The 27,139-nt window shown below is 35.7% G+C and overlaps 1 protein-coding gene across 1 annotated transcript in view; it reads left to right on the top strand.

Annotated features, from left to right (window-relative positions):
• The window catches only part of LOC120598554 (EGF-like and EMI domain-containing protein 1), a 495,472-nt gene that overhangs the window by 451,223 nt on the left and 17,110 nt on the right, over positions 1-27,139 (top strand). The window contains exon 16 of the mRNA XM_039857412.1: positions 280-411. Within this exon, the coding sequence (XP_039713346.1) occupies positions 280-299 (20 nt within the window). The 3' untranslated portion in view covers positions 300-411. The remainder of the gene's footprint in view (positions 1-279; positions 412-27,139) is intronic.

The following is a 27,139-nucleotide window of genomic DNA, read 5'->3' as shown; positions in this document are numbered from 1 at the left end:
CCACATTTTCAGCAAAAAGCCAACCTCTGTATCTGTATTTCCAAAGTGACAGGATATAGCATTATGTTGATTTCTTCAGGGAATATTTTTGGAAGTACTATAAATCCTTGGAGGCTACTCAAATATTTCTTTCTTTGTAGCTCAGTGGTACACATATGCACTCACACACATAAGCACACACATGCACACTTTCCCAACTCACTTAGGCAACATCAGAAATCTGGGGCCATCTTGCAATTTATTACAAGCTCCTTTCTTTCTCCTTTTTTATTTTACAAGCTTGCCCCGATGGCCTCTGAGGACAAGAGTGCCAGTTCTCCTGTGGCCCCTGTGAGAATGGAGGTCAATGCAACAAAAAAACTGGAAACTGTGACTGTCCTTCTGGTTACACAGGAAAAGCCTGTACCACATGTAAGTCATTAACTTAGACAAGATAACCAATGAAGTCAATAAAGTTGTTAGCTTTATAAATGCTTTTTTTTCTAACTGCTCTATGAGACATTATTTTAGGGTACAGCTTTCAATTATCTATTGTTGTAAAACAATGATTTATTATTTCTTTTAATCCTATGGGTTGATGAGATAGTTCTCCTACTGGTCTCACCTGGTGTCACTCATGGCTGCTGTGTCAAAAAGCTTAGCTTCAGAAGCCACACATCATCACTTCTGCCACATTCCATTGGTTAAAGCCAGCTAGATTCAAGAGGAAGAGAAAGAGATTCTACCTCCTAATGAGAGGAGTAGCAATATCTCATTGCAAAAGACCTGCAAGCTGGGAGATAGGTTTCAGCCATCTTTGGAACCAATCTACCAAAGTACTTAAAGTCATACTGAAAGGCAGTCTAAAGAATTTGCTTATCATCCTTATCTGAGTGGGAGCAGATTATAGAATGATAAAAAGTTAAAGTGGATCTGCTTCAAAAAGCCCGTAAAACAACTCCCCTGCTATCTCCTTTTCTGCTTGTGATTCTTACCTAACCTCTCTTAACTCTGCTTGGATTACCTTCTCTGCTCTCTCCACAGTGGGTCAGAGCAACTGGAGAACTTGAGGAAAGCTGTGGGCTGGATGGTAATGATGGCATTTTTTTTTAAATCATTTAAAAAAAAATTCAATTACAATCGACATACAATATTACCTTAGTTTCAGGAGTACAGCATAGTGAATAGATGTTTATATAACTCACGAAGTGATCACCCCAGTAAGTCTAGTACCCCTCTGACACCTCGCATAGTTATTACAATATTAGTTTTACATTGCTATTTCAAATGTGTCTAATATATGTCAGCAAAAGTCTGTTGTTTGTGATGGTCTATGATTTTATGAGGTGTGAAAAGTAGTCTGAATTAGCTTTCAGTGCTTAGTACTTTGTATAAACCAGCAAGCAAGCAAAACCAGAAACTTAAATGCAAACATAAAATGTAACACCAGGATAGTGTTTAGCACTTAGTTAATCATCTGATCATTTGGGAAATGCATTACTGCCCCTAAGAATAACCCTCAAGCAAAAGTGATAGGACAAGGTCTTTGCCTGAGATTTTTCTGGATGTAACTAGGTAGTTTTTACTTTAGGATTGTCATTCTGGCACTGTTGACAAGCATTTCAAACAGTTATAAAAGTGTGCTGGTGCAGCAGTTGGCTATTCCTAACCTACTTGTTTGCTTTAAAAAAAAAAAAAGCTTAAAGGTAAGAATTTACATATTCAAAAGGTAGTTAGTTGCTATTTCCACAGTGAAGTGACATTTTCTTTTGTCTAACTCAACTTTAATGGAATAATTATTAAGCAGATAGTGACAAAGTTTACACTGTTCCAATTGTCAAGGTGACATAAATAGGCTATTGAAAAACAAGTGAAGAGGAAGATAAAGTGATCATTCTTTAAAATGTTAATTAAATAATTATGTTACATCTCTCTGGGATTTGAAATCCTAGAATGATTTCAAACCCCAGGAGAATGAATCATGATAGTCCTGAGAGATTTTTGATGAGTGTCCTAATTTTTTGTTGACAACCTGATACATGACATAATGCATTAAACTGAATAGGCAAAAATTTTCCCTGACTCCTAGCCCAGTTCAATGTTTGTGTTATATGGTATTATCTGATTTTACACGCAGACACAAACACAATTATATAATCATCATAATAAGATATTTAGTAAAATGAATGGAACCAAAGGATAGGACTCATTAAAAATGCTTCATGCATATACCACAAAGAATGTGTGGCATTTAAAAAGGGGCTTGTGTTTGAAGAGAAGCATACATTTCTCTAAATATTCTTTTATGGTGCTTACAGAATTTTAAAACCCAGTTACTCTGCATAACAAACTGTAAAAAATACTTATAGGATACAAGGTCATATGTTTAAGAGGTAAAAGAGACAAAAAGCTATTTCTAAAGATATTGGCTTTATATAAATTCTAATTTTTAGAAGTTATAAATACAAATACTTGGAGAAAATAATTATTTTTTTAAAGGGTTTTATTTCACTGTGTTAGAAAACTCTGGGTTATATAGGTTGTAGTTCTTTCCATTCTCTAAACAGTGTTGGGAGTGGGCATCGGTGGCTTCATAGATACCGTCATACCCTCGGTAAGAATTACAATCTCTGAGAAGGGCAGTTTAGCCTTATATATCAGGCATTTTACCAAACAATTTGCAAGTTAGTTCCAGCTTATTCTTTATCCCAGCATTATTTATAATAGTCAATTACAAAATAGAAACAACCTAAATATCCACCAGAGGGAAAATGATTAAACAAATTCTATAACACATCAGTGGACCATTCCGAAATGATTAAGATTCATGTTTTGGAAGGATGTATAATGTCAGGAGAATTGAAATTGGCATTAAATGATGTGTATAAGGAATGATCCAAATTTGTAAGAACATGTCCCCATGTGTACATGTGGAAAATTGTAGTAGAAAGGACAGCAGTTGTTAAGAGTGGCCATCTCTAAATGGTTGGACTATGGGTGAAAAACTTTTTCCCTTTGTATATTTTGTCTTTCTGATTTTCTTTCTTAACACTCAGGGAGGATAATAAATCATCTCCAGATCAATCATTGACTAAATATCCAAGTAAGATAGTTGTCTGTTCTTAACATATTGTCAGGTGGACTTAACTGTTCCTAAATAGTGAAGATGTTTTCTTTCAATCTAATTGAACTTTTAATTTAAGACTGTGTTCTTTTGTTTCACATATGTGAATATTGAGCCTTGCTTAGCAGCACCACTAAAATTCTTTTCTTAAAAGCCCTAGAAGAACATTGTACAGGCATACGTTGGCTGGTTCAGTTCCAGACCACCGCAATAAAGCAAAATTCTCAATAAAGCAAATCACACAAATTTTTTTGGTTTCCCAGTGCATATAAAAGTTATATTTACACTGTATTGTAGTCTATTAAGTGTGCAACAGTATTATGTCTAAAAATATATGCATACCTTAATTTAAAAATACTTTATTGTTAAAAAATGTTGATCATCTGAGCCCATTGGAAAATGGCATCATAGATTTGCTTGACACAGGGTTGCACAAACCTTCAATTTTTTTTTAAAAAAAAGCATTATCTGCAAGCACAGCAAAGGGAAGAGCAAATAAGGTATGGCTATAATGCTTCCTCTGAACACTTCATTTCCTTCTCTTCAGAAATTCCATTCACTATCCCTCAGTCATTTTGTTATTACTCTTCTGAATTTTGCCATATTTTTAATGAGCATTTACAAAAGAGGCTTCTCCACTACTGAAGGAAAGAAAATAAGAGAGAATGAAGAAGAAGACACTAGAAGGGAGATACTAATTTCAAATACAGTTTATGCTTTAAATATCATATAATCAAACATCATGAAATGATGAATCATAATGAAATGATGATGATTAAACATTATTAAACAATATGAAAACCATGCTGAACACAGGTGTAAACCCTCTGTAGAGGTAATCAGGTAAATGTTTATCAACTGGTTCTCTAAAATATAAAAACCCTGGTTTGTAGCATTTGCCAATTTCCACACTGTAATACTCCCACCATGTTGACTTCAGGCAACCAATGTAATGTCAATTGGCTTGCAAAAATTTCCGAAAATTTAACAATTGGCTTTCTCGAGCTGTTAGTAACAGCTTTGGTGTACCGCTAGCTGGCAAATAATATAGTCTGAACACACAAAATGGTTTCTTAATTTTACTTTCTCTTTTGGTATTAAGAAATGGTTACTTTTCAGGTGTTCATTTTATTTTACTGTTTCTAAACAGATAACTGGTTTGACCTTTTCGGTTGAATTAAATTAATCAAGAAATAGTTCCAGCCAACCAAAATTTCTCTATTTAGTCTATTTGTTTTTATTTATTTTTATTTTTCTATTACTTCATATCAGTTGAGTTTATCTACAGTAGCCAAAGTGATATAAAATGAGTCTATTTTATTTTTAAAACGAAAATCAGTTTTTTGACTGAAATGATTCAAAATTCAAAAAACAAAAAATGTTGGATTGCTTTATGTGTAGATACAGCCTCCTCACTACTTTTCTCCAGAATTCATGTGGTTGGAGTATTGGCTTGGATCTAGGTTAACCATTTGTTCCCTTAAACAACCTCTAAGTTGTTTCTCAACTACCTGTAACACACCTAACATAAGTCAGGGCTGGCATTTCCTTTATGACACACCATTGTCAAAAAGAAATCCGTTACATAAGGCAGAAAAAATGAGTACATGTAAAACAAAATAAAACAAATTAAATAAAAATCTATTAGAACAATTAAAAGTTCTAACTATCTTCAAATTCGAAGAAGTGAGATGCAATAATATGTTTCCAACCTCTCTGAAACAATCCTAAATCTGATTTTTAAAGTTGCTGTAAAATATATTGTATTTAAATAATACATCTTCCCTCCTTTCCAGCAGTGAGATGCATATCCCTTACCAATCTGACTCTCAGCAGGCAGTCCAGCCTGATGAAGTATCAGCAAAATGTCAGCTCCCACTGAGAAGCGCAACAGAGAGGCGACACTGAAAAAGTGACAGGTCTTTCAAAAAGCTGTTGTGAAAATCCAGTTTTAAATAGGGATATGGTTGAGGACTGATGGGTATGTCATTACCAATGAGTTCATATCTTCATCGTCTGTGGGGACAGAAGGGTGGCATGGTACAGTGACATAAAGGCACTAAGTTAGGGAGTTGTGCATCTGGTCTTCAGGATATTTCTCTTCTTCGGTTTTCAAAAAGGTAATATTCAAATTAGCTGTCATTTTCAGCACATACCCATTGAAGGGGGCCCACGACCTCCTCTTTCCTCTATTCTTATCACATTCTATAATAGCTCAGTTAAATTTTTAAAAATAAAGTCGAAGCCAATGCTAGCATTACTTTATAACCCTCAGTGACCCGCTAATGCTTTAATTCCATGAATAGTTTTAGATACTAAAGGCCCATCATCTGTAGGTCCCTAACATCATTTTGACTACTCTAACACATATCTCACATACTTTAGTCACTCCCCTGAACACCATGTAATTTTTAAATGTGGTGCTGTGGTTTCTTACTCTTCCACTAATAAAATTTTTCTCTCTCCATTCTTATTGCCTGTTAAAATTCTTCAGGGATTTTTATTTTCCAGTATATATAAACTAACAAAAATACTAAGTCCCTTCCTTCCATAGCCCCACCTATCATATTGTATTATAATTGTCTGTTTGTACATGATTAAAGCTATCATTTTTTTATTCCTCAGATCTTGATATCTAAAGGATGCTCATTAAAAATATGCTAAAGTCAATTAAAGAACATTCCCGACAATTTAGTAAAGAAGTTTGGGACCAAATTTTCATAGAAATAGTCCACCAAATGAAAAAAAAAGACATGAGAAATACAGAGTTTTATAGTACTGAAAAATCTTCAGTAGCCTATACTGAACTGGATTGAATTGTCAGGCCTTTTAAGATGAGATCAGTGGCAAAACAAGAAGGGAAACTGTAGTTATATGGCCAGCACCACAGCTTCATGGACCCTATTCCATTTCTGAAAGCACTTTTCGGAAGAAGCTTTTCAAAGGATTAGAAGACTAACAACATCAGACAATGATGTTTTTATGATTTCTTAGCTTCTTTTCAAGATTTTAGATTTATTTATTTCTGTATTCACCTCCAATGTATGCAGTCTTTTCTTTTAAATATAGCAGAGGCACCTTAGAAAAGGGAATAAATATCTCTGGCTCTTAGTTTTTATAACTAAAAGGAAGGGGTTCAACTAGGTAGTACATAATATGTAATATTTATATAATATATACAATTCAATGTGTAGTAAATAACACAATGTAGCCATGTGCTATATAATGGTAATATATTATTCAAAATGATTGAATGCCTATTCTGTACATTATGCTGTGCTTTTTATCAATTCACTCGTCTAATCCTCAGAACAACCAATTGAGTTGGGTTTTCTCCATTTTATGAATGAAGACACTGAATCAAGGGAGAATTAGTAACTTGCAAGGTAATTTGTATGTAATTAGCAACTGAAGACTAGATAATCAGTAAAGTTTATACAAACACCACATATCTAAAAAGAAGACGATGGTTGTTAATATTAAATATCACAGCTACCTGGTATAAAATTTAAAGAAAACAGAGAACATTAAGAGTCCATCGAAAAAACCGAATAGTCAAAAAGTTTGATTAAGATTGTTCTCTTTTTGGCCCACATCGTAGATTTCAAAAAGAGTGACCGATACAGCCAAGAATATTGTTGAAATGTCAAGTGCCATAGCAGCCCCTGCTCAATTTAATAATGGAGGGAGGGTGCTTTTTCTTTGACTGTATGCAGCTTGTCCAACCTATTTCCACAGACTAAGCTGCCTGCTGCACCACATCAGTAATAGTAATTCTCAGAAGGACCTTGATACTAGCCACTGTATCTGCCTGTCCAGCTGTACAGAGCCTGACGACAGATAAGTGACAACCAGAAGAATTTTTTTTTCACATTCCTCAGATGCTGAGTGGTCTCAGTCATTTTTGTTTTTATAGGGCTGCCCAATCTTAACTGTTTTAAATTCTCTTTGTATGTCAGTACATATAGCTGGCTAGCTGCCTATAGCAATCTGTGATTACTCTTGCTGCTTGCTTCCAGAGCCCTGAATTGAATATCTGGCAGAGCACAAAATAAATTCTTATTTCTACAAAATGAGTCATCAAAAAGTTCTACTTGTCTAATACACATACTGTATACACACACACATCCTTTGTTTATTATTCGTTAGGCACATGTTATTTTGAAATTTTTATTTACTTATGACTGAATACTTATTTTTATTCATTTGACACATATTCATTCTAATACTGTAATTCTTCAATATTTAAATATAAGAACCAATATGACATGCAGAACACTTTATTTTCTAATTTGCTTTTTGATATGCCTATGTCCAGATATCATTGTTTCTCTTACAAGCAAAGATATTATAAGTCCTGACCACCTATCATACACCACTTAGGCTGTTACATTAGGTAAGTACTTATGTTTGCCTAAGTGTCCTTATCCGTAAAATGGGGCTAAAAAAGGACTTATCTCATCAGATTCTTATGATGATTAAATAGATTAATACATAGTATACCTTAGGAAGATCCATATGGTGTAGATTGTCCTGAGAATTTGCATAGTGCTTTGAAGGTGATAAAGGTCTCAGGTCACAATACTCATTAAATTTTAATTTTGTTGAGTCTTCTGTGTACATATCATTTATTAAGTGCTATAGAGAATGCTAAAAAAGGTAAAATGTCTTCTTGCCCTCAAGGAAGTCATTCACAATTTAGTGGATGGAAAAAGAGTATAAACCACAGATTTTAATTATATTTTAAAAGAGAATGAAATAATAGATGTGTGATAAGAAATTGTGATTTCCCATTTGGAGGAATCCCTGGAGGCTTCACTGAAGAGGTAGATTATCAACTGAACCTTAAAGAATAAGTAAAATTTGAACGGTGGGCTTGTATGACGTTCATGCCAGGCAGGGTGTCTAATGTGAGAAATGAATGGCCTAATTCTGTGATATGATACACTTGTATTTTGTGCATATCCCTGGAGTATGACTGGATTTAGGTTTGGATGTGATGGGAGATGAAGGTAAAAGGAATAGCGTAAGGGTCAAATGGTGAAAAGCCTTGGGTGCCACATTAGAGAATGTGGCCTTTCTTTTGGAAGTAATAGGAGGATCTAAAAGTTTTTGAGGAGTAAATGACTGTGATCTCAGCCATGATGTGTAGATTGTCATCACATCTCTGCTCTGCTCAGCCTCACTGTCTATTCATTTTTCGCTGCTACTGGATGAGGTCCCAGAAAGATAACATGACTTTTGCAGTCACTCTCAATTTTTATTGTGTAATTCAGTTAAAAAGCATAGCTCTATCTTACCAAACTTTTAATTTCCAATCAATTTAAAGCTGGTTCCCTTGCCTAGCCCATCTCAAAAGTGGGGACTTCACTCTATCCTCACCCTGCTCTTGTCCCTTGACCTTTTATTCTTAGATCCCTTTCCAAGTTGACCTCTATGGGGCTAGCACGTAGCCTGTGAGAAAGGTGCTCCTGTACTTTGCCATTGGTGGAAATTCCGTTCTCTAGTCTTACCTTCAGATATGGGTCTGATACCAGCTCCTGAGTCTCTCAATTTCCAGAAGGCACAAATTAAGCTCTCAAAGTGGCTCACTCGACCCTCTGTACTTGGCTTACGGTGAAGGAAAGCACTCCATAGAGAGAGGAGTAGGAAGGCAGCAGTCCCTGACAATTCTAAAGATGGTATCTAGGACGATAATGAATTGCTGTAACCTTGCACCAGACTGCCTGACCTCCTATTCTGGCTTCTCCACTTAGGTTCTCTGTTATATTAGGGAAGTTCTTAATTAGCTTTAGTTTTGTCATCTGTAATATGGGGCTAATGAAGGACTTACTTCATCAAATTCTTATGACGATTAAATAGGTTCATACACATTACACCTTTGGAAAGGCATTTAATACATACTTATACTCAGTTACAGGCAAAACAAACAAACAAACAAACAAACAAACAAAACAAACATAAAAACCTCTCCTTAAAGAAAATCTCTTTTAATCTTTAAAAATTAATCTGTGCTACTTATTATATACCCTCAAAGTGACTGAACAGCTAAGAATAACAAAACTAGATTAACATTCTCCTAGCAAGACTTGAATAAACTGTCTAGCACACATTGATTTGAGGTCTCTGCTGCAAATCTGGGATAACAAAAGAATTCCATTTTGTATCCTGCTATCTAATCAGTAAGTTTTTAATCCTCATGATAACCTTGTGGGGTAGGGACTATAATTATCCTCATTCCCAGGTAGAGAAAGTGAGACAGAGATATAAAGCAATTTGCCTAAGGCCACATTGTTAATAACTGAGGGAGTTAGGATTGGAACCCAAGTCACAGGTTTTAGTGAATAGATGTGGAAAATGAAAGATGACCAAAGTTTGAAAAATTTTTGGTATGTATAGCTTGGGATGTGCTGAGCAGGACAAGCCTGACCAATAATGTTGGAAAAATCAGATCCTAAGAACTCAAAGGAAAGACCACAACCAGTAGTGTAGATGTGAGAACCTTCAGCATAGAGATGGGTTGGATGAGATGACTGAGGAGAAGGTGCTAAAGGGAAAAGCCAGGAAGACTATGAGCAGAAACTCACTAAATTCTCTACATTTAGGGGGATGCAGAGAAAGGGAAACCAGTGAATGAGATCAACATTTGTTTAGAACAGCTGTTACAAACTGGCAGCCTTAGAGCTAAATTTGACTTGCAGATGTGTTTTTGAATGGCAGGCAAATTTCTTCTAAAATATGTGATTCGATATTTAAAATAACAGATGTAGGAACATTGGGCCCATATTCCTGTGTGGGAACAAATTAGCTTAAACCTCTTTTTTTCTTGGGGGAGGGGGCAGGAGAGAGGTGTGCAGGCACTTTCCAGTTGGTCATAGTTTCATCTACTCCCTGGCAATTCACCTGCTGAGACTCCACCTGCTTTCTCCTGTGTGTTACCGCCCTGGCTCTGGGAACTGTGTTCATGAGTCCTGCTTTAGGAAGGAAGGAAAAGGTAAAAAGGAAATAGAACTCAAAGATATAATTCCAGAGAAAGATGACTTTCAAAAAGAAAAGCATCATAACTGCCTCATATGCTACTTAAAAAGGAAAAGAAAAAATGGAGAACAAGCAAAGAATTTATGATTAAGAACTTGGTAATTTTTGAAAGACACACATTCAGTGGAAAGGTGATGACATCCTGGTTGAAATTAAAGAATGAATGGAACCTGATGAAGTAAAAATAACACCCATAGACTGTGTTCTATAGCTTGACACAAAACCCTTAACACACTTTTTTCTCTGTCAACATAGAAATACTTAGATATTTTAAATATTCTTGGCCTCTTCAAGGTATATTATCCCTCTTGGTCATCAACTTATGTCATTTGCCTGTTGATGAATCTTACTCATTCTTGAACCCTCTCACTCTAGAATGTCAGATCCAATGAACTCACAATAGAAATGATTCAGAATCCATGAGTTATTAATTTTGAAATGAAATCAAATACCTGGAAATTTGCTTTCACATTAAAATTGTAAAGAACATATTTAAATAATTGTGCTAATAGATACTTGGAAAAGTAACTTTTTTCACCCATTAAATTTTTCTGTTGTGAAGTTTTAACTTGTCTCCTACTCTGTCTTCATCCTTTTCTCTCACATACACACATATACAATATTTATATTATGTATTTGAAGTCACAGTTTTTTGACATTTTAACATCTCTAAAATTAGGGAGTGTCACAACTGATAATATAGCAATGTATAATTACCTTGTAACTTTCTAATATAGTCTATTTTCTGGGAACACATTGAAGGAAAGTGTCTGTAACTACATTATGAATAATTTCTATCTCCTGGTCCCAAAAGGAGATAGAATATGAAAGGAAAAATCAAAGGAAATATGAATATTAATTTTCAAACAGTTTGAAATGGCTGAATTTTAAATGTCTGATTGATTATAATAGTTATTTTCTAGTTAGAATAAATGACTGCCTGTTGGCTTCAGAGACAATAGTGATGCTAAGTCTGAAGTATCTGTATTTGCTTTTCTCTCTAATAAAAATGACAGGCCCAAGAAACGGGGAGAAAAAAATCTTTCTGCTATTTTAAGATACTGTCGATCTTGCTAACTGTGTTTTTGTGCCATCATTAATCAATTGTCTGAATATAGAGAAGAAAGGGAAGGAAGCCTGCAGACCACTTAATGTGTCTCACTTTAGCACAGCAGCAAAGATATCAGACTTCCTGGATGTCTACCCTTGTGAGAGTCTCCACATAATTAATGTGTTTTGGAAGATCAGTCTAAAACTTTTCAAATCTTGAGGAAGAAGTTCTGTAATATCACTGCAATTGCCTGTGTATTCCCACAAGGATAATGTGTGTTAGCTATTACCAAGAAGTTATATTTTATTATGTTATAGAATCTGACAGATCTTCATCGTAAGAGAATGCAAGATGATAATGCTAACATGCCCATATATAGTATACTTAAAATTTTGCATTTCTGTAGAGAATGTCTCTAACAAACTATGTGATCAAGCAGTCTAATATATATTTCAATATATATTTAAAGAATATATATTTCAATAATCATATCATGATAAAATAGTACTTTATGCTTTACAAAGAACTTTTCATCTCTATTATCATGTTCAAACTTGGAAAATTATCTAAGGAGAAACAATGGGGAAACTTCAATATTACAGTACTGTGAAAATGCTAAAGAAGCCAATTCCAGTTTAGTCTCTTCAATTATTATTGCCATCAATCTTGAATTATATTTTTATGGTATCTACTGTGCAGTTTAATATTGCACTTTCTTGGATTTTATATATTTTTTCTCTTTTAGATTTTTGAAAATGAAAGAAAGACAATTCTAGTTGAAAACTTATGAAAAAATGATGTATTAGACGATGAATAGTTTTAAGAGTGGCATGCGAATGTTTGCAAAAGACATCCTTTGCAAAATGGCACATCTTCATTCACTTTGTATTCAAGTACATTACCCACCTGACAAGATAGTAAAATATCTCACTCATCTGTTCAGGGCTAATTTTTCAAATTTAATAATTTTATTAGTCCCTAGCAAGGCCTTTTAAAACTTTGCAAAAAATATTAATAACTTATTAAAGATTAATTACATGTCAGCTTTAAGGTCAAAGAGTTTGAGTGGTTTTAGTTATCTGAATTAAAATGCATCTGCTCTGAAAGGAAGACATAGTAGTAAATTCTGCCCTCTTTACCAAACTTAAGTTCTTATTTATTAAAACACATAGAAATCAACATTAACAATTAAATGAAGTGTTGACAGTATGCATGCTAGTAAGGATATTTGGTACAGAAAGCTGTCCTCGAGAGAAGACAGATTACCTCCTGAACCTGTGTAACGTAGTTTGCTAACTGGAGTAAAACTTAGAGGTATGCCAGTTATGATGAAATCTTCCGTGTCCAAAATCCACATGTTGTTTTCAAGGAGTGTGACTCTGAAATTTAGTTGAGCTAGAGTTTGGGAATAAGAAGATAAATAAAAAATAGATATCTGAATGGAAAATAGAGGGATTTGGAGAATTATGAGGTAACAGAATAGAGAGACAGGGAAGAGAAAAAAGGTCTAGAGGAGTCTGTTTTGGTCCTTAAATAATTCTGACTTTGATGTGTTCATAGAGCCAGCGAAAAATGAATAATGACAAATGTAGAAGGCAAAAAGCAGCATTAAAATCATTTAAATAAAAACTATTTATTTAAATCATTAATGTATTTTTGATTGTGACCCCTGGCAAATTATATGTCAATTTTCTCTCATTTTCTTTTAAATTGGAATAACAACACCCATTTTGATGGACTGTTGTGAGGACCAGGGTTACTGTATAAAAACAGCTACACAAGTCTTTGCGTGGCAGATCCTCAATGATTATTGACTCTTATCATGACAGTTAATTTTTAAAATATCTAGATATATTGCTTTCCAAGAACTTTAGGTTTTGTTTTTTGTTTTGTTTTTTTTTTGTTGTTTTTTGTTTTTTAAAAAAGGTAATCTGGTCAACTGTGCTATGTTATTTAGAACGATTGTGCAAATTTCTATAGTCATTTTCACTGCCAATTTGGGGAAAATTATAGTTTCTCTGTCTTTCAAATAATATGTTTCTCGCATTGTAGGTGCTTGTCACCTATCCCCAAAGGTTCACTCGTTTCCTTTCTTCATAAAAAATGCTTCGGGGGAAATTATATTCCTTCTTGGAATTCTGTAACTTAAATGAAAGGCTCTGCCAGTCAGCATTGCCAGTTTTCCCTTGGTCCTGGCATACAGAACATGAATTGGTTTCCAAGGGAAAGCATTTAATACTCTGTATGCAAAGTAGTATTTTTACATAGCTCTGAATGTCATATCCAAATGTAAAGCCGCCTGTTGCCTCAAGTGTGAAATTCATTCTCATTTAAATTTTTTGTTTCTTTGCAATTGGTGTTGCTGGTATTTGCGAACTGGGCCGTGGAATCACACGTGACAGTGGTTTAAAGTAGTAACAACTATGACCTCTTCTCATTGTTCCTTCTGTTTCCAGAAGCAAGGGTTTCATATGGAAGCTACCCCTGGGCCAATGCAATAAATTTGCAGGAGTCAAGGGAATAGAAATGTTTATTTTTATTTTTTTTGTTTTGATGATATTTTACAATCTCTTACAAGTTGTAGATTTTCCAATATGTTGTTATCACCAGTGTTTTTCGAGAGTCCATATTTAAAATGATATGTTTTCTTTTATCATTTGAATTCAAATATGTAATACCTAGTTAGATTGAATACCCAGTTATTTTCAGATTTCTTTGCCTAGGAACAATCTGCTCAGCAATTAGAGTTTGGTTTTTAGGAAGAAAGAATATTAGGATGTTTGTCTCTGTACACTTACAGAGAAGTCTCCTGGGACCAATGTCCCAGTTTGTAGCTGTTCATGATGATTTAAAGATATTAACCATTTTTCTGAATGTATTTCATCTTGAGCTTTTGAGGTTGACTTCAATTCAATGTGCCAATTGAGGATAAAAAGGTTACTAGAGAGTCTGCCTATTTATGATGCAGCACAATTTTCATCGGGGTCCTCGGTCACCTCATGCCTGGATCACTTTTAATCTTCCCACGGTTTTTCTGTAATGGCTGCTATTCCTTTGAACAACCTTTTCTAATGCCCAGGGTCAATGACAAGAAACTGGTATCTCTACAGCTAGAATAAGACCTCACATTTAAGGAAAGCACTATGCCAGAAATCTAGATTTTTAAAGCTATTAACTGTAGTAATTGTAGGAGCTGCTGAGAACTAGATCTCATATGAGATAGCAAAGATGATGATAATGGCTATAATCTAGGACCAATTAAAGGAACGTAAAAAAATATCCTTTATTTAGAGAGGAAACATTCACCATAATGTTGGAAAGATTGTGTAGCTATTGATTTTTAAGACATTGTGTTAAAATTTGATGACACAAAATGATAACTATTCATTATTCTTCAAAGGTTCATAGATAATTGGGCAGTTGTGCTGGCCGAGGCCATAATCAGCTGGACTCTCATGTATCTGTGGTCAGCTCTCAGGTCAGCAGCTATGGCTGGCTGGTCCAAGATGGCCTCTTAGGTCTAATCTCAGAACTAGCAGACCAACAGTTCTGTTGCAGTCTACTGGCCAAAGCAAGTCACAAGGCCAACCATATTTCAAGGAGTGGAAAAATACACTTTGCCACTGGATGAGAATCATGTTGCAAAGGGTAGGGATACAGGGCTAGAAGGAGAACTGGGGACATTTTTACAATCGACCATATTGCTTTCTCAAATTATGAGGTGCAGCATGATAACCCTTCCAACACTGGATCTCACCAACTCTTTTACCCATGGTGAGTTCCATAGGTTAAAAGTGAGATACGAGGTTTTGAATCACCTCTAGTCCTCAGTGAAGTTGGAAGTTGAGAAAAATAACTAGATAGCTCCATATTGTTCTTTTGCACTGATTAATACATTTCTACATTTGGTTTAATATAGATGTAATTTCTCTATTAATGGATCTTGATATTTAAAATAGCCTGTCTTGAAGGTGTTTCTTCTGTTTCTTCTTTTTTTTTTCCTTCCATGTAAATGTATATGTGTGTTCTGTTGACTTCTTAATTCAAGCTCCAGCTCATTTATGGATATATGAGTGTGTCTGTATATGTATATTTATACACACACATATACTCTTCTTATGACACTTGTCAGCATGCCAGCATTCTTGTCATTCTTTGGCACTCTGAAGAACCATCCTGACTACGGATTATTCTTAAGCTCACTGCCCAGAGAAGGAGGAGATGCTACCTGCCTCACTGGGACCAAACAGTTACTCTCTAGAGGGTGAAAATGTTAATAGGCATGTTCATACATCCCTTCATATATTAGTTCTAATAGAAAAATCCATAGGCTCAGCAATAGGGAGCTCAAAATCTGGCCTATAATTTTGCACCTGGGGTAGCTGCATTTATAATCCTCCATCGGTTATAGTGTTGGCATCCCCATTAAGAATTTAATGAGCACCAACAGGCCTAGGTAATGTTCAGAACACAGGGGTAGCCATACCCCCTGCCCAGCAAGCTGTTGCATGATTACAAAGTTGCTAGCATGCATGAGGACCTGAGACCTCCCCATTTTCACTTACTTCATAAATCTAAACACAGATCTCACTTTGGGGCTCATATTATTAAGAGGGGACTACAGTGGAAAAACAAGCCCCATTTGGTAAAGTAAATGGTATGCCTGCTTCTGTAGCTACCCATGGTTTATTACTGCTGTATGTTATTTCCAGCAGTACTTACAACAGTGATCATAAGGGACCTTTAAAGACTTTCTGATGCCTCTTGGGCAGTTTCAGAATAATACAGTTTATAAATAATTCTGCCTACATACCTTATGTCTTCGGGACTCTTTTTTCCTTGCTTTGTTTGTTATGAGTATATTTGCATGAAAACAGGTTATTTGGATATTTGTCTTTTGAGAGCTATTGCTTATTCTTCCCTCCAAGTCAGAGTCACATGTTTTCCAAGCCATAGTCACTTCCACAGCCAAGTGAAGAATTGTGAACTGTAGTGAGGGACATAACGCAGGAAGGAACGGATAAACTTCTAAGAAACCACTGTGACCTTACTGAACTTGCTTTGTTTTTTTGACTCATGTTTTGTTCACTGAAGACTCAAAGTTGGCTATTTGTACCGCAATGTGTGTGTGTCTGTGTGTGTGTGTGTGTGTGTGTGTGTGTGTGTTGGGGGGTTTCACATTAAAGTGACATTTTATCGTACTACAGGTACATAACTTTTATAGCTATCCCCCCTCTGCATGCAACAGAAGTTACCTATTAGAATCAGTAAAGTATGTGATTCTTTTTAGTTCATATTATTTTTATTCTCCAAAGACATTTAAATATGAGCTTTTATATTCAGGCTTCATTTTTTTGTCTATGACCATTTAGAAAGAATTTTTTTTTTTAAGTATCAAATACCATGTGGATATGCAGTAAAACTATGGTTTCTATTCGAAATTCAGAAACACACACACGCGCGCGTGCACACACACACACATATATACACACCTGTACCATTTTATTTCAGTATTTTACAAAGTGTTTCACTGGAATATCTATTAAAAATACAAATTAATGGCCCTTTGTCAGTTCTGCTGAATCAGACTCTCTGGGAGTAGAGGTGATGTATCTACATTTTAAGTCAATCCCCTAGGTATTTCTTATGCTATTAAAGTTTGAGAAACACTTAAACTTATCTCAGAATTAAATTTGATTTTTAAAAAACTATGTACTAGTACCTTATTGATTAAATTTTCTAGAGAATTGCTTTAAGGTACAATGATTCACTATTTTGTACTTGATTTTTATCAAGAATCAGTTTAAGAAATGACAACCTGTAAAGCGATTCTGTATTTTTAAGAAACTGTCATCAAACAATAGTTTATTATGTATGTTGTTCAGAGATCCTCACGTAGAATGTCATGATACATTCTCTTTTAACATAACTAGACTGTGTAACTATGACATACATATAGGAAAGTGAATGAATCCTAAGTGTTCAGAATGATACATTTTTCAAAATGAACATATTCACATATGAACACTCAGAACATGGAGTAGAACATTATCAGTATTCTTAGAGGCTCCCTTGTGCCTCATGGGAGAGTAACTACCAACCTGAAAATCACAATGTGTGTGCTCTTTAGTATCTGGTTTCTTTTACTAAACCTATTTGTGAGATTTATCTATAATATTGAACATAGTTGTAGTTTGTTCACACCCATTGCTGTTTAGTATTACCTTTATTACCTTTTATGATTATTCCACAATTTTCAATTCTATTGTCAATTCTATTAGTTATCTATTGCTACATAAGAGATTATCCCGAATTTGCTACAAACTCGTACTTTAAAAGAGTAAACATTATCTCACACACTTTGAGAGGATAAGGAAATTGGGAGTGACTGCCCTGGGGGATTCTAACTCAGAGTCTCTCATGAGATTGTGTTTATGCTGCCAGCCAGGCTCAACCTCTGAAGACTTGACTGAGGCAAAATTGATTCCAAGTTCACTAAGTGTCTGTTGGCAGAAAGTTTCAGTTCCTCACCATATAGGCTTCTTCACTGCATTTCTCATGATATGGCAGCTGGCTTCCCCAAGAGAGTTATGAGAGAGGGAGAGGGAGAGGGACATGTAGAGGAAAGGGGAGAAGGACAGGGAGAGGGAGAGAATGAAAAAGGGGTCAGGGGAGGGTTTGGAGAGAAAAAGAGTCCAAAAGAGAAGCTGCAGTCTCTGATAACTAAGCCTCAGAAGTGACACTCTGCCATGGTCTGTTGGTCACAAAAACTATATCAATGCGAGAGGGGACCACTACCAAAGAATGTCAATACCAGGAGGCAGGGACATTGCAGGCCATCTCAGAGGCTGGCTATTACAGTGGCTATTGGCATAGTTTTCTAAGTTTGGCTATTGGCATAGTTTTCTAAGTTTGGCTAAGGAAGATAGTGCAACTTCGAATGTTCCTTTATATATTTTATAAGTTTATTATACATTTCTGCTAGGTATGTACCTGGTGGTGCATAAGTTATGCAGACATTTACTTTACCTTTAGTAAGATACTACCAAAGAGTTTTCCAAAGTGATTGTGAAAATTTATACTTTTATAAGCAATGTTCATGTTGCTCCATGCTTGAAAACACTGATAGTGTATGTATTTTTCTTTTTAGTTGTTCTAGAGGTATGTATAATGGTATCTCATTCTGATTTTAATTTGCACTTTTCTGATAATTAATGATATTTATTCCTTTTTCATATGCTCGTTGTCACTTGGATTTTCTCTTCTGTGAATTTCTATTCTAATATTGTGGTTAATTTTTAAGCAGTGGCCTGCCTTTAATTATTAGTTTGTAGACAGTCTTTCTGTACTCTGGATATGATCCCTTGTGAAATATATGTACTACAAATATTTCTCCCACATTCTGGCATACAGTTGTACTCTGTTAATAATGTCTTTCAATGACCAGAGGCCCTTAATTTTAATATGGTTGAATTTGTCGTTCTTTTTCTTTTTTTCTTTGTCTTTAGCTTTTTCGAGCCTTGTTTAAGAATTCTTTACCATTCAAAGTTACAAATGTATTCACTTATTTTTTTCTAAAAGCTTTATTGTCCAGACTTTCATATTTAAATCTACAATCCATCTAGCAATATATATTATGGATAGTTCACCTTGCCTAATAAGGTTTATGACAGAAATTCGAAGATGGTTTTGCAATTGAAAATCAGTATAGTACACCACAGTATTAGGGGAAAAAAATAGATAAAATTATATGGTCATATTAATAGTTGCAGAAAAGTATGTGATAAAGTTTAACACATTTTAATAAAACATACACATACATGTTCTCTTAGCAAATGAGGAAGAGAACTTCTTAAATATGACTTTTAAAAAACATACAAAAATAAATGCAGCAAACATCTTACTTGATAGTAAAATGATGAAACCATCCTCTCCCCAGATCAGGAAAACAAGACAAAGAAGCTGCTATCACAATTTCTTTACAACATTTCACCTAAAATCCAATCCAGTGTAATAAATCAAGAAAAAGATTTACGAGGAAAAAAAAAGATGTAAAACTGTATTATTCCTAGATGACATGATCTTGTGTCAAGGAAGCCTAAAAGAAACTAATACTATTAGAACTCATAGGTAACTTTAGCAAGGTTCCTGGATATTACATCAACAGATACTATACGAACAGACTAATTATATTTCTATATACCAGAAACAAATAAAAAATAAAATTTTTAAAAAATACCACTTTTAAATTACATGAGATAATATAAAAAAATAAATTAGATGTAAGATGTCTAATGTTCTCTTAAAATGAAAAAGTATTTCTGAGAGAAATTAAAGAAGACCTAAATAATGGAGGCATATACCGTGGCCATGGATTGGAAGATTCAACTCAAAGTCGTTTATAGTTCTAACTCAAACAGAATCAAAATCTCTGTAGGTTTGTTTGGAATTCACAAGCTGATTCTAAAGTGTATTTAGAAGACTAAAGATATGAGAATAGCCAAGATAATTTTAAACGAGAACAGAGCTGGAGGACTTTTATAACTAGATAAAGCTATAGTAATTAAGATAATGTAGTATTGGTTCATACATAGATGAAAGACCAATGCAACATAATAAAAAATTCAGGACAAATGACTCTAATACAGAGTCAATTGATTTATGACAAAGAGCACCCTACAGTGCAGTGGTCTTTTCAAAAAGTGGCACTGGATCTCGTGAATATTTATATAGGAAAAAAAATATTTACCCTAACCTCATGCCACTCATACATATCAAAACATTTTAAGTTTACTAGTACAAAGATATGTGTGTGTTTTTTTTTTCTAAAAAGTAGTATTCTTTTTATCAGAGAACTATATTTTTATTCATTTGTTTTTGCTTTAGCTGCCTGGAAACTCACAGATAAAGCATGTCTGATTACAGTAATTTTCTTTAAGGTTTTTGGCATAACTCTCTTGTCCATTTTATTGCATGATTCTTGTTCTTTCATCCTTGCTTTAATGATTCTATTTTATGGGTCTCTCTTTTTTGTGTAAGTTATTTTAAATCCTTTTTGGAAAGAGACGGGGTATAAATAATGAATAAATCAATCAGTGAGGCAAGTTAAACTTTTGAAATTTTGAAGCCTGATTGAATTGTCAAAAAGAATGATAGCTCATATAGTAACCTTAGTAATTGCACTTTGATAAAATTATAACTGTCCAACACCATATTGCTAATACATATTAAGCATATGAATATTACATGGAATGTTCTTTAAATGTTAATATGTATCAATATTAAAAATAAGTAGCATTTACATAGAGAAAGGATCTACTTTTTATAAACTGCTTGTAATATATGCTTGGACAAAAAAAAATAGATAATGTGTTCCTCTCAGTCCTCACACGGGAGGAGTATGAAGGGGCGAAGGAATAACTGTGGCGAAGTTAGGAAATGTAATGACTGACACATCTTTCCGGAGGCTTTAGAGTTACCAAACCAACCTGGTCATGGCACTGACACTTAAAGATTGTGTAATCTGTGGGCAAGTTACTTGACCTTTCTTCAGTCTCAGTTTCTGGGGATTTGAATACCTACTTTATATAGGCGTGGTGCTGTATACTGCTGAATGTATGCTCGAGACTGACTTTTTTGCAGAGTGTGATTTTTCTAAATCTTAATATCCATCCTTTGAAAACTTGATCTTGAGATTCTAAAAGAGACTAATACTTGAACACCTATATGAAACAAGCTGGCTGAATATGAAAGAGCTCAACGAGGAGAGCAGGTTAGAAACCCAGATGATGTGGGGCACATAAGAAATCCTGAACACTGTGTGCAGCCCATCAATCTCAATGAGGACCTGGGGAGTTGTAACGTCTGCAACTGTAGACGCTGTTGCTGTACTGTGAAGCACTACAGCTCTGGCGGGCTCTCTGAGCTCCCATCCCACCTAACACACATGGCAATAAAGTGCAGTGCATGTTCCCCACATCAGAGCAAGAGCTCCGTCCTCGAATAACATTTTAATGACTTCTGTGGTCTGCATTTGCGGAGATCACTCTAGACCTTGAGTCCTGTCTTTTTCTAGGTTAAGACACTTTCCCTCTCAGATCCCTGCGTTTGGGGAAATCTGTCACAGTGTATTTCCCAGAGAGTATTTTATTTGATTCAGAATGCCCAGAAGGAAACTTTGATCCAAAATGTAAGGCCAGCAGGCAAAACCAGAATCGGGATTTTTGTGGTGGTACAAAAAGTCACCATATGTTTCAGAAAAAGGATAGGGACAGTTTGTGGAAAAATTCATTTCCTTTTTTCCTACTTTAGCCTGGGTGCTGGTGTTTTCAGTTCCCATCATCTTTAGGCAAAGGCAGATTTTGTCAGCAAACTGGAACTGAACACTGCATTGCGTAAAGTTTCTAGGTTCTTTGTTCTCTTCTGTTGACACCCATATACATTGGCATTTGAATGGTCTTATTTGACTGTTTCCATTGTTTGAGTGACCAGAAGCACCCTATCGAGATGCAAATAAGGGAGCATTTTCAATATTTAATATTAAGCCATTCCCCCTCCCATCAGCCCCAGCCCCGATTCTGCCATTTCTGTATTTGTTGCAGGACAGAGAGTGGAAAAACAATGTATCTTTCATTTTGACAGGACCTTGTTCTCCTAAAAATCTTGTACTTCTTATATTGGGATTATAATTTGTTGTGAGAAGCTTATAGGCATGCAAATATTTAAAATTAAGCAATGTTAGAGAAAAAAATCAATTCACTTTTCGAAAATGATTAAAGTCTAGAAATGAATTTTCTATCACACAGCAATTTGCTGAACTGAAGCAGGAGTTATTTTGGATTGAATTTGTTACATAGCTCATGCATGAAATGATCTGTTGCTTGTTCTTGTGAAGTTGTTTTCACACTATGAAACAGCAGAGGGGAAAAATGTATTCTGTCTGAGGCATTGTAAAAATATTGAAAGCTCTGACTGAGGTTTTTTGTAGAGGTATCTGACTACAACTTGTCAGTTACACTTCATGGGCCAATAATTATTAAGCCAAAATCGCAGATGCTTAGCTTTCAGAATTATCTCTTGATATATAATGGATTCAAAAACCCAGCTCCTACACCAGGAAACTGTCACTCACGTGATTACACTGCCACCATGTGGTTTAAAAGATCTTTTTCAATTAAAAAAAAAATTAAAAGAAACGGTCTCTTACTTATGAAAGAGAAATTATAATAATCTAAGTATTGTCTCTGTTTTTCTTGTTTGTTTGTCCTCTGTTACGATTCCACAGAGAGTCTATGGATTATCGCAGGTGGTTAGACAGGGGATAGCAACCTAGAGGTGTCAGTGCAGGTACTATTTTAATAATTCTGCATAATTTGTCAGGGATTCACCTTCTGCCCAGTGAATGCCATTAAGATGCTTGCAAGGAGATGATAACTTCTGCATAAATCTGTCATTTACAGTATCCAGTAAAATCTGAAAAGTTCTTTGTAGGTATCTGTAGGCAAGTGGATCGCAAACCGAGGTCCCCAGACCACTAGCATCTGCATCCCCTGGGAACTTGTTCCAATGCAAATTATTCGGCTCCACTGGGAGTACCAAATTAGAGACTCTGGAGGTGGGGCCCAGATATCTGTGTTTTAACAAGCTCTCTGATGATCCCGATGCTTGCTCAAGTTTGAGAAGCACTGCTGTGGACGATGTACCTGTCCTGAGGCAGATTAACACATATGTCCTTAGAGCTAAATTTAGAAGCTCCTACTCCTGTCTTTTGAAACAAATTCCAAAAGACGATGGAAAAGGGTTTGAGGACTTCCTATGAATATGGTCTGCCAGCACCCCGAAGCTCTCCCTGACAAGGAAGACGCAGAGCATCTGTGAGGGTTCCCGTTCCCATCGGCTGCTGTGTCAACGCTTTCTTTTTTCTTTCATTGCACCTGAAAGAGCTGCTGCGGTCAGTCAGGAATAACGCCTTAGAGACATGCAAATACTTCAAAATATCAAGCACATGAATAAATTTAGGCACTCGTTTGGAGGAAAAATCATGTTTTAATTATACTTTTTATCCCTGGCTCTGAAGGAATGTTTAATAAGTAGCTGCTGTGTTAATAGAAGAGTAAGTATTGGTTCAGGTGTCACCAAGTGAATTTTCTTTACTAGGCATGCTCTTGGTGGCTTCACCCTCACCATCGTCACTGTGCAGCCAAGGCTCGGAAAACACTGCCTTATGTCATTGTAACAGTAGATTTTCTGAAAGATTTTAAGGATAAAACCAATTTTAGATAGACTCAGTTTTTCCCTGTGGTTTCTTTCCAAACCCAGTAAAATTCCAGTGGCTCCTCTGGTGGCAGTATTTTTTAAATCGTCTCATAGGAGAACTAGTTCTGGGGTATGTTACAATGTTCACTCTGAGCCGAAGATTATTCTAGTCACTGGGGGCCAATGCCTGGATATTTTTTCCTCCTGCTGTACAACAGACTCTCGTGGGGAACTAGTTCTTCAGATATATTGCCAGCTTTAATGAAGATTCACCGACCAATGTATCTTGCCCCATAGCGTGCCATTGTGCTTAGGATTCTGGCCATGGGAATCCTTCGCTGTGTCTCCACAGATTTGGAGGTTTCAAGAGTATCTCACTAAAATGCATGCACTCTTGATAGGGATGAAAATATGTTTTCCTCATCCACTCAGCAAATATTTCTGGGAATTTGGCATTAGAACTGGAGGGAGCCGGATGGATACTTTAAAGACTTCTACTTGGTTTCTGACTGAGGGAAGCACAGCAACCAGAAACCAAAACAAATAATTGCACAACAAGACAATTAAGGTGTGATAAAATGCCTGTGATCCAATGAGAAAAAACAAACAAGAAATCTGCCCCAAAGATTCTAGAATGGTTGTGCAAGTAAGTTAATATTTAAACTGGACATCGCAGGATTAATAGGCACTTACCTGGTGAAGAAGGAAGAGACACAATGTGAAGAAAAGCTGGTCATTTCTCCTGAGGGTCCCCAATCTTTTTGGCACCAGAGACCGATGCCCCTATGAAAATCTAATGCCTGATGATCTGAGGTGGAGCTGAGGTGGTGATGCTAGCGCTGGGGAGTAGCTGCAAATACAGATGAAGCTTCACTCTGTTGCTCACTGACACACCTGCTGTGTGGCCCAGTACCTAACAGGCCATGGGCAGTACCAGTATGCGCCCGGGGGTTGGGGATCCCTGGTAGAGTGTTTGTCGACTATAATAAATCCAACAACTTCTTTGAATGAAGAATAAATTAGTGGAAGAATGGTTTGTGTGTTTGTAGGGTACCGTGAGCCGTGGAAGAAATAAGACTAAAAGATTGGTTAGGGAGACAGAGACCATGAAGGCAACACTAAAAACCTAAATTTTATTCTGTAGATTAATGCCATCTCTTGCATCAAGATCTGTTGAGGTACTTTTTAAAATTGCAGATTCCTGAATCTTATACAGATCAATTAATCAGTATCTCTTGGAGACTGAGCCAAAGAATTAGCATCTTTTGCACTCTGCGAAAACCATTGCTGAAAGCAATGCTTAAATCTTAAAACATTAATTTTTAACTCTTTTCAGTGCTCAGTATCTTATGGGATCTATCAAAAGCTATAGAAATTCTCATTAGTAAAATATGTATGCACATTCATTTTTACTAACAATTCCAGAGAGATTATGAAACCCCTGAGGTTAATAACTTCTGAAACCAAGCTGGCTAACAACTAACTAACTAATAACTACTGTAGAGAAAATCAGATGAGTATCGTTGTTATAATGAGAGGAGACTTTAAATGAAGTTAAAGAATACAGACAAGCTATTTCTTCTTAACAATTTTGTCTAGGACCAACCTAATCTCATTCTCTCAATGTTTACTATAAAAGAGACATGTTCACATTTAAAAAGAGAAAAATTTATGCTGGAAACCAGGGAACTGCTTGGGCATTTCCACCCTAAGTAAAACATTAAATGAAAAAATTGGAATGTTTCAAAAGAACCAAAAAAAATATTGAACATTTAGAAACTGATATATTGTTTTGCCCTGTTTCAAATAACAAATGAAGTTGTCAGCATACTAGAAAGTGTATAAATTAACTGTTTATATACTTAAAGCTTCACATATGTAGATGGTATCTAAAAATGTTGGTTTCTTTCTGATAACCTGGCATTTGGGAACCACAGTATGGCTCTATTTTCTCCAAAATTGAGAACAATATCTGCAAATAACTAAATGGTCTATTGCTGGAAATATGTCACATAGAACAAGATAAAGTCTATGAAAACAACCCTTTAGAAAATTCATGGCTGAACTCTAATGACCTAGATTATTTAATGCAAACATTGTGTGCAATTTTGGATATTTGGGGCTGCCCTCCCTAACAGTCAACTAAAACAAGCCTGTTTATGTGGAAGCAGTTCAGAGGCACAACTCACTATTCTTTGTACCTGGGGCAGAACCAGTGAACTTCATCCAGACTTGGAGCAGAGTCAACAGCTGGGTGAGAGGAAAAGTTTTGACAGTGAGGGAGGGAATATGGTGCTTTACAAAGTGCAGAGTTAAGGAGTTAAACATGTCTTCAGTTAACAACATATAGTATTATTTTGTAAGCTTTGAATTCTTGATTAACGAATAACATCATATTGTGCTTCTCAACCTGCAACTTTTTCACTTAGCATTACTTTAGAAGTTTGTTTGTAATGATTTGTTGGACATATAGGTTGTTTTCAAATTGCTTAACGTTACCAACTGCATTTTGACAAAAATCTCTGTACACGTTTCCTTGTGCACATGTGACAGAGTTTCTTCAAGGTTCGTTCTAGGTGTGGATTTGCTGGGTCATAGGATACTACATCTTCCACTTTGTTTAATAATGTCAAATTGCTCTTCAAAGTAGGTGCACTAGATATGTGAGTTGCAATTGCATTACTCTGTTGTCTAACTTGCGTCAGACTTTCAAAGGAAATATTATTTTTATTTGTATTTCTCTGATTACTGGTGAGGTTTTGTATCCTTTTAAACTTTGTCTCTTCAAGTGTACTCTTCCATGAATTGTTGGTTAATGTCTTATGCCCATTTTCCTATGGGCCAAGCACTGATCTAGGCTCTTGGATATATATCCATGAACAAAACAAGGAGCACTGCCTCTTAGAGCTTACAGTCTAGCAAGAGAAAACAGATACCAAGCAATAAACATAAAAGAGTATATTTTATAGCATGACAGAAGGTGATAAGTGCTACTGGTAGAAGATAAAGTTAAAACAGATAAAATAAATGGGATCAGAGGTGCAAGCCAGCCAGGAAGAACAGGGTAGTAAAGAGCAGTCAAAGTGACTTCCTGGAGAATGCAAGGTTTGAGCCAAGGTTGAAAGAGTTAAAGAACAGTAAGAGGCCAGTGGATCGAGAGTGGAGAGACAGATGGAAAGAGCTGTAGAGATGAAATCAGGAAAGTAGAGCAGAGGGACTGTTATACGGGGCCTTGTGAGCCACTGTAAGACTGGCTTTCGGCTGAATGAAATGAAGGACCCACTGAAGGGCTTTGAGCAAAGAAGTGGCATGATCCAGCTTGTTATAAGAGGAACAGTCGGTCACATTTAATTCTCAAATGCTTACATACTGCAGTTTCTATATAATGAGCAACATGGCTAAATCTTTCCTTTCTGTGGGAACGATCTGATTATAGATCAACTAAGACTGGGAAACACTGAAATGGATTACATCTTGTGCCTGAGGTTGAAAACTTGGATAAGCAGCCTAAGTTCTAACTGTGACTTTTACACTTTTCCTTCTGGCAGCTCTGGGCTGTTGCCTTTTACCTCTGTCCCTTACCAAACCCATTTATCACTCAGGAATAAAGCTACTGATTGCTATTATTGCCAACTCTGTGCCAGGCTCTGGGGCCAGCTGTTGTGAAAACATTATCTCTAATACTTGGCAGA

Source organism: Pteropus medius, unplaced genomic scaffold (genome assembly GCF_902729225.1).
Source record: "Pteropus medius unplaced genomic scaffold, Ma_sr-lr_union100, whole genome shotgun sequence".
NCBI classification, from domain to species: Eukaryota; Metazoa; Chordata; class Mammalia; order Chiroptera; family Pteropodidae; genus Pteropus; species Pteropus medius.
The sequence above is the reverse complement of the archived record's forward strand: the minus strand, read 5'-3'. Positions and strand labels throughout refer to the sequence as shown.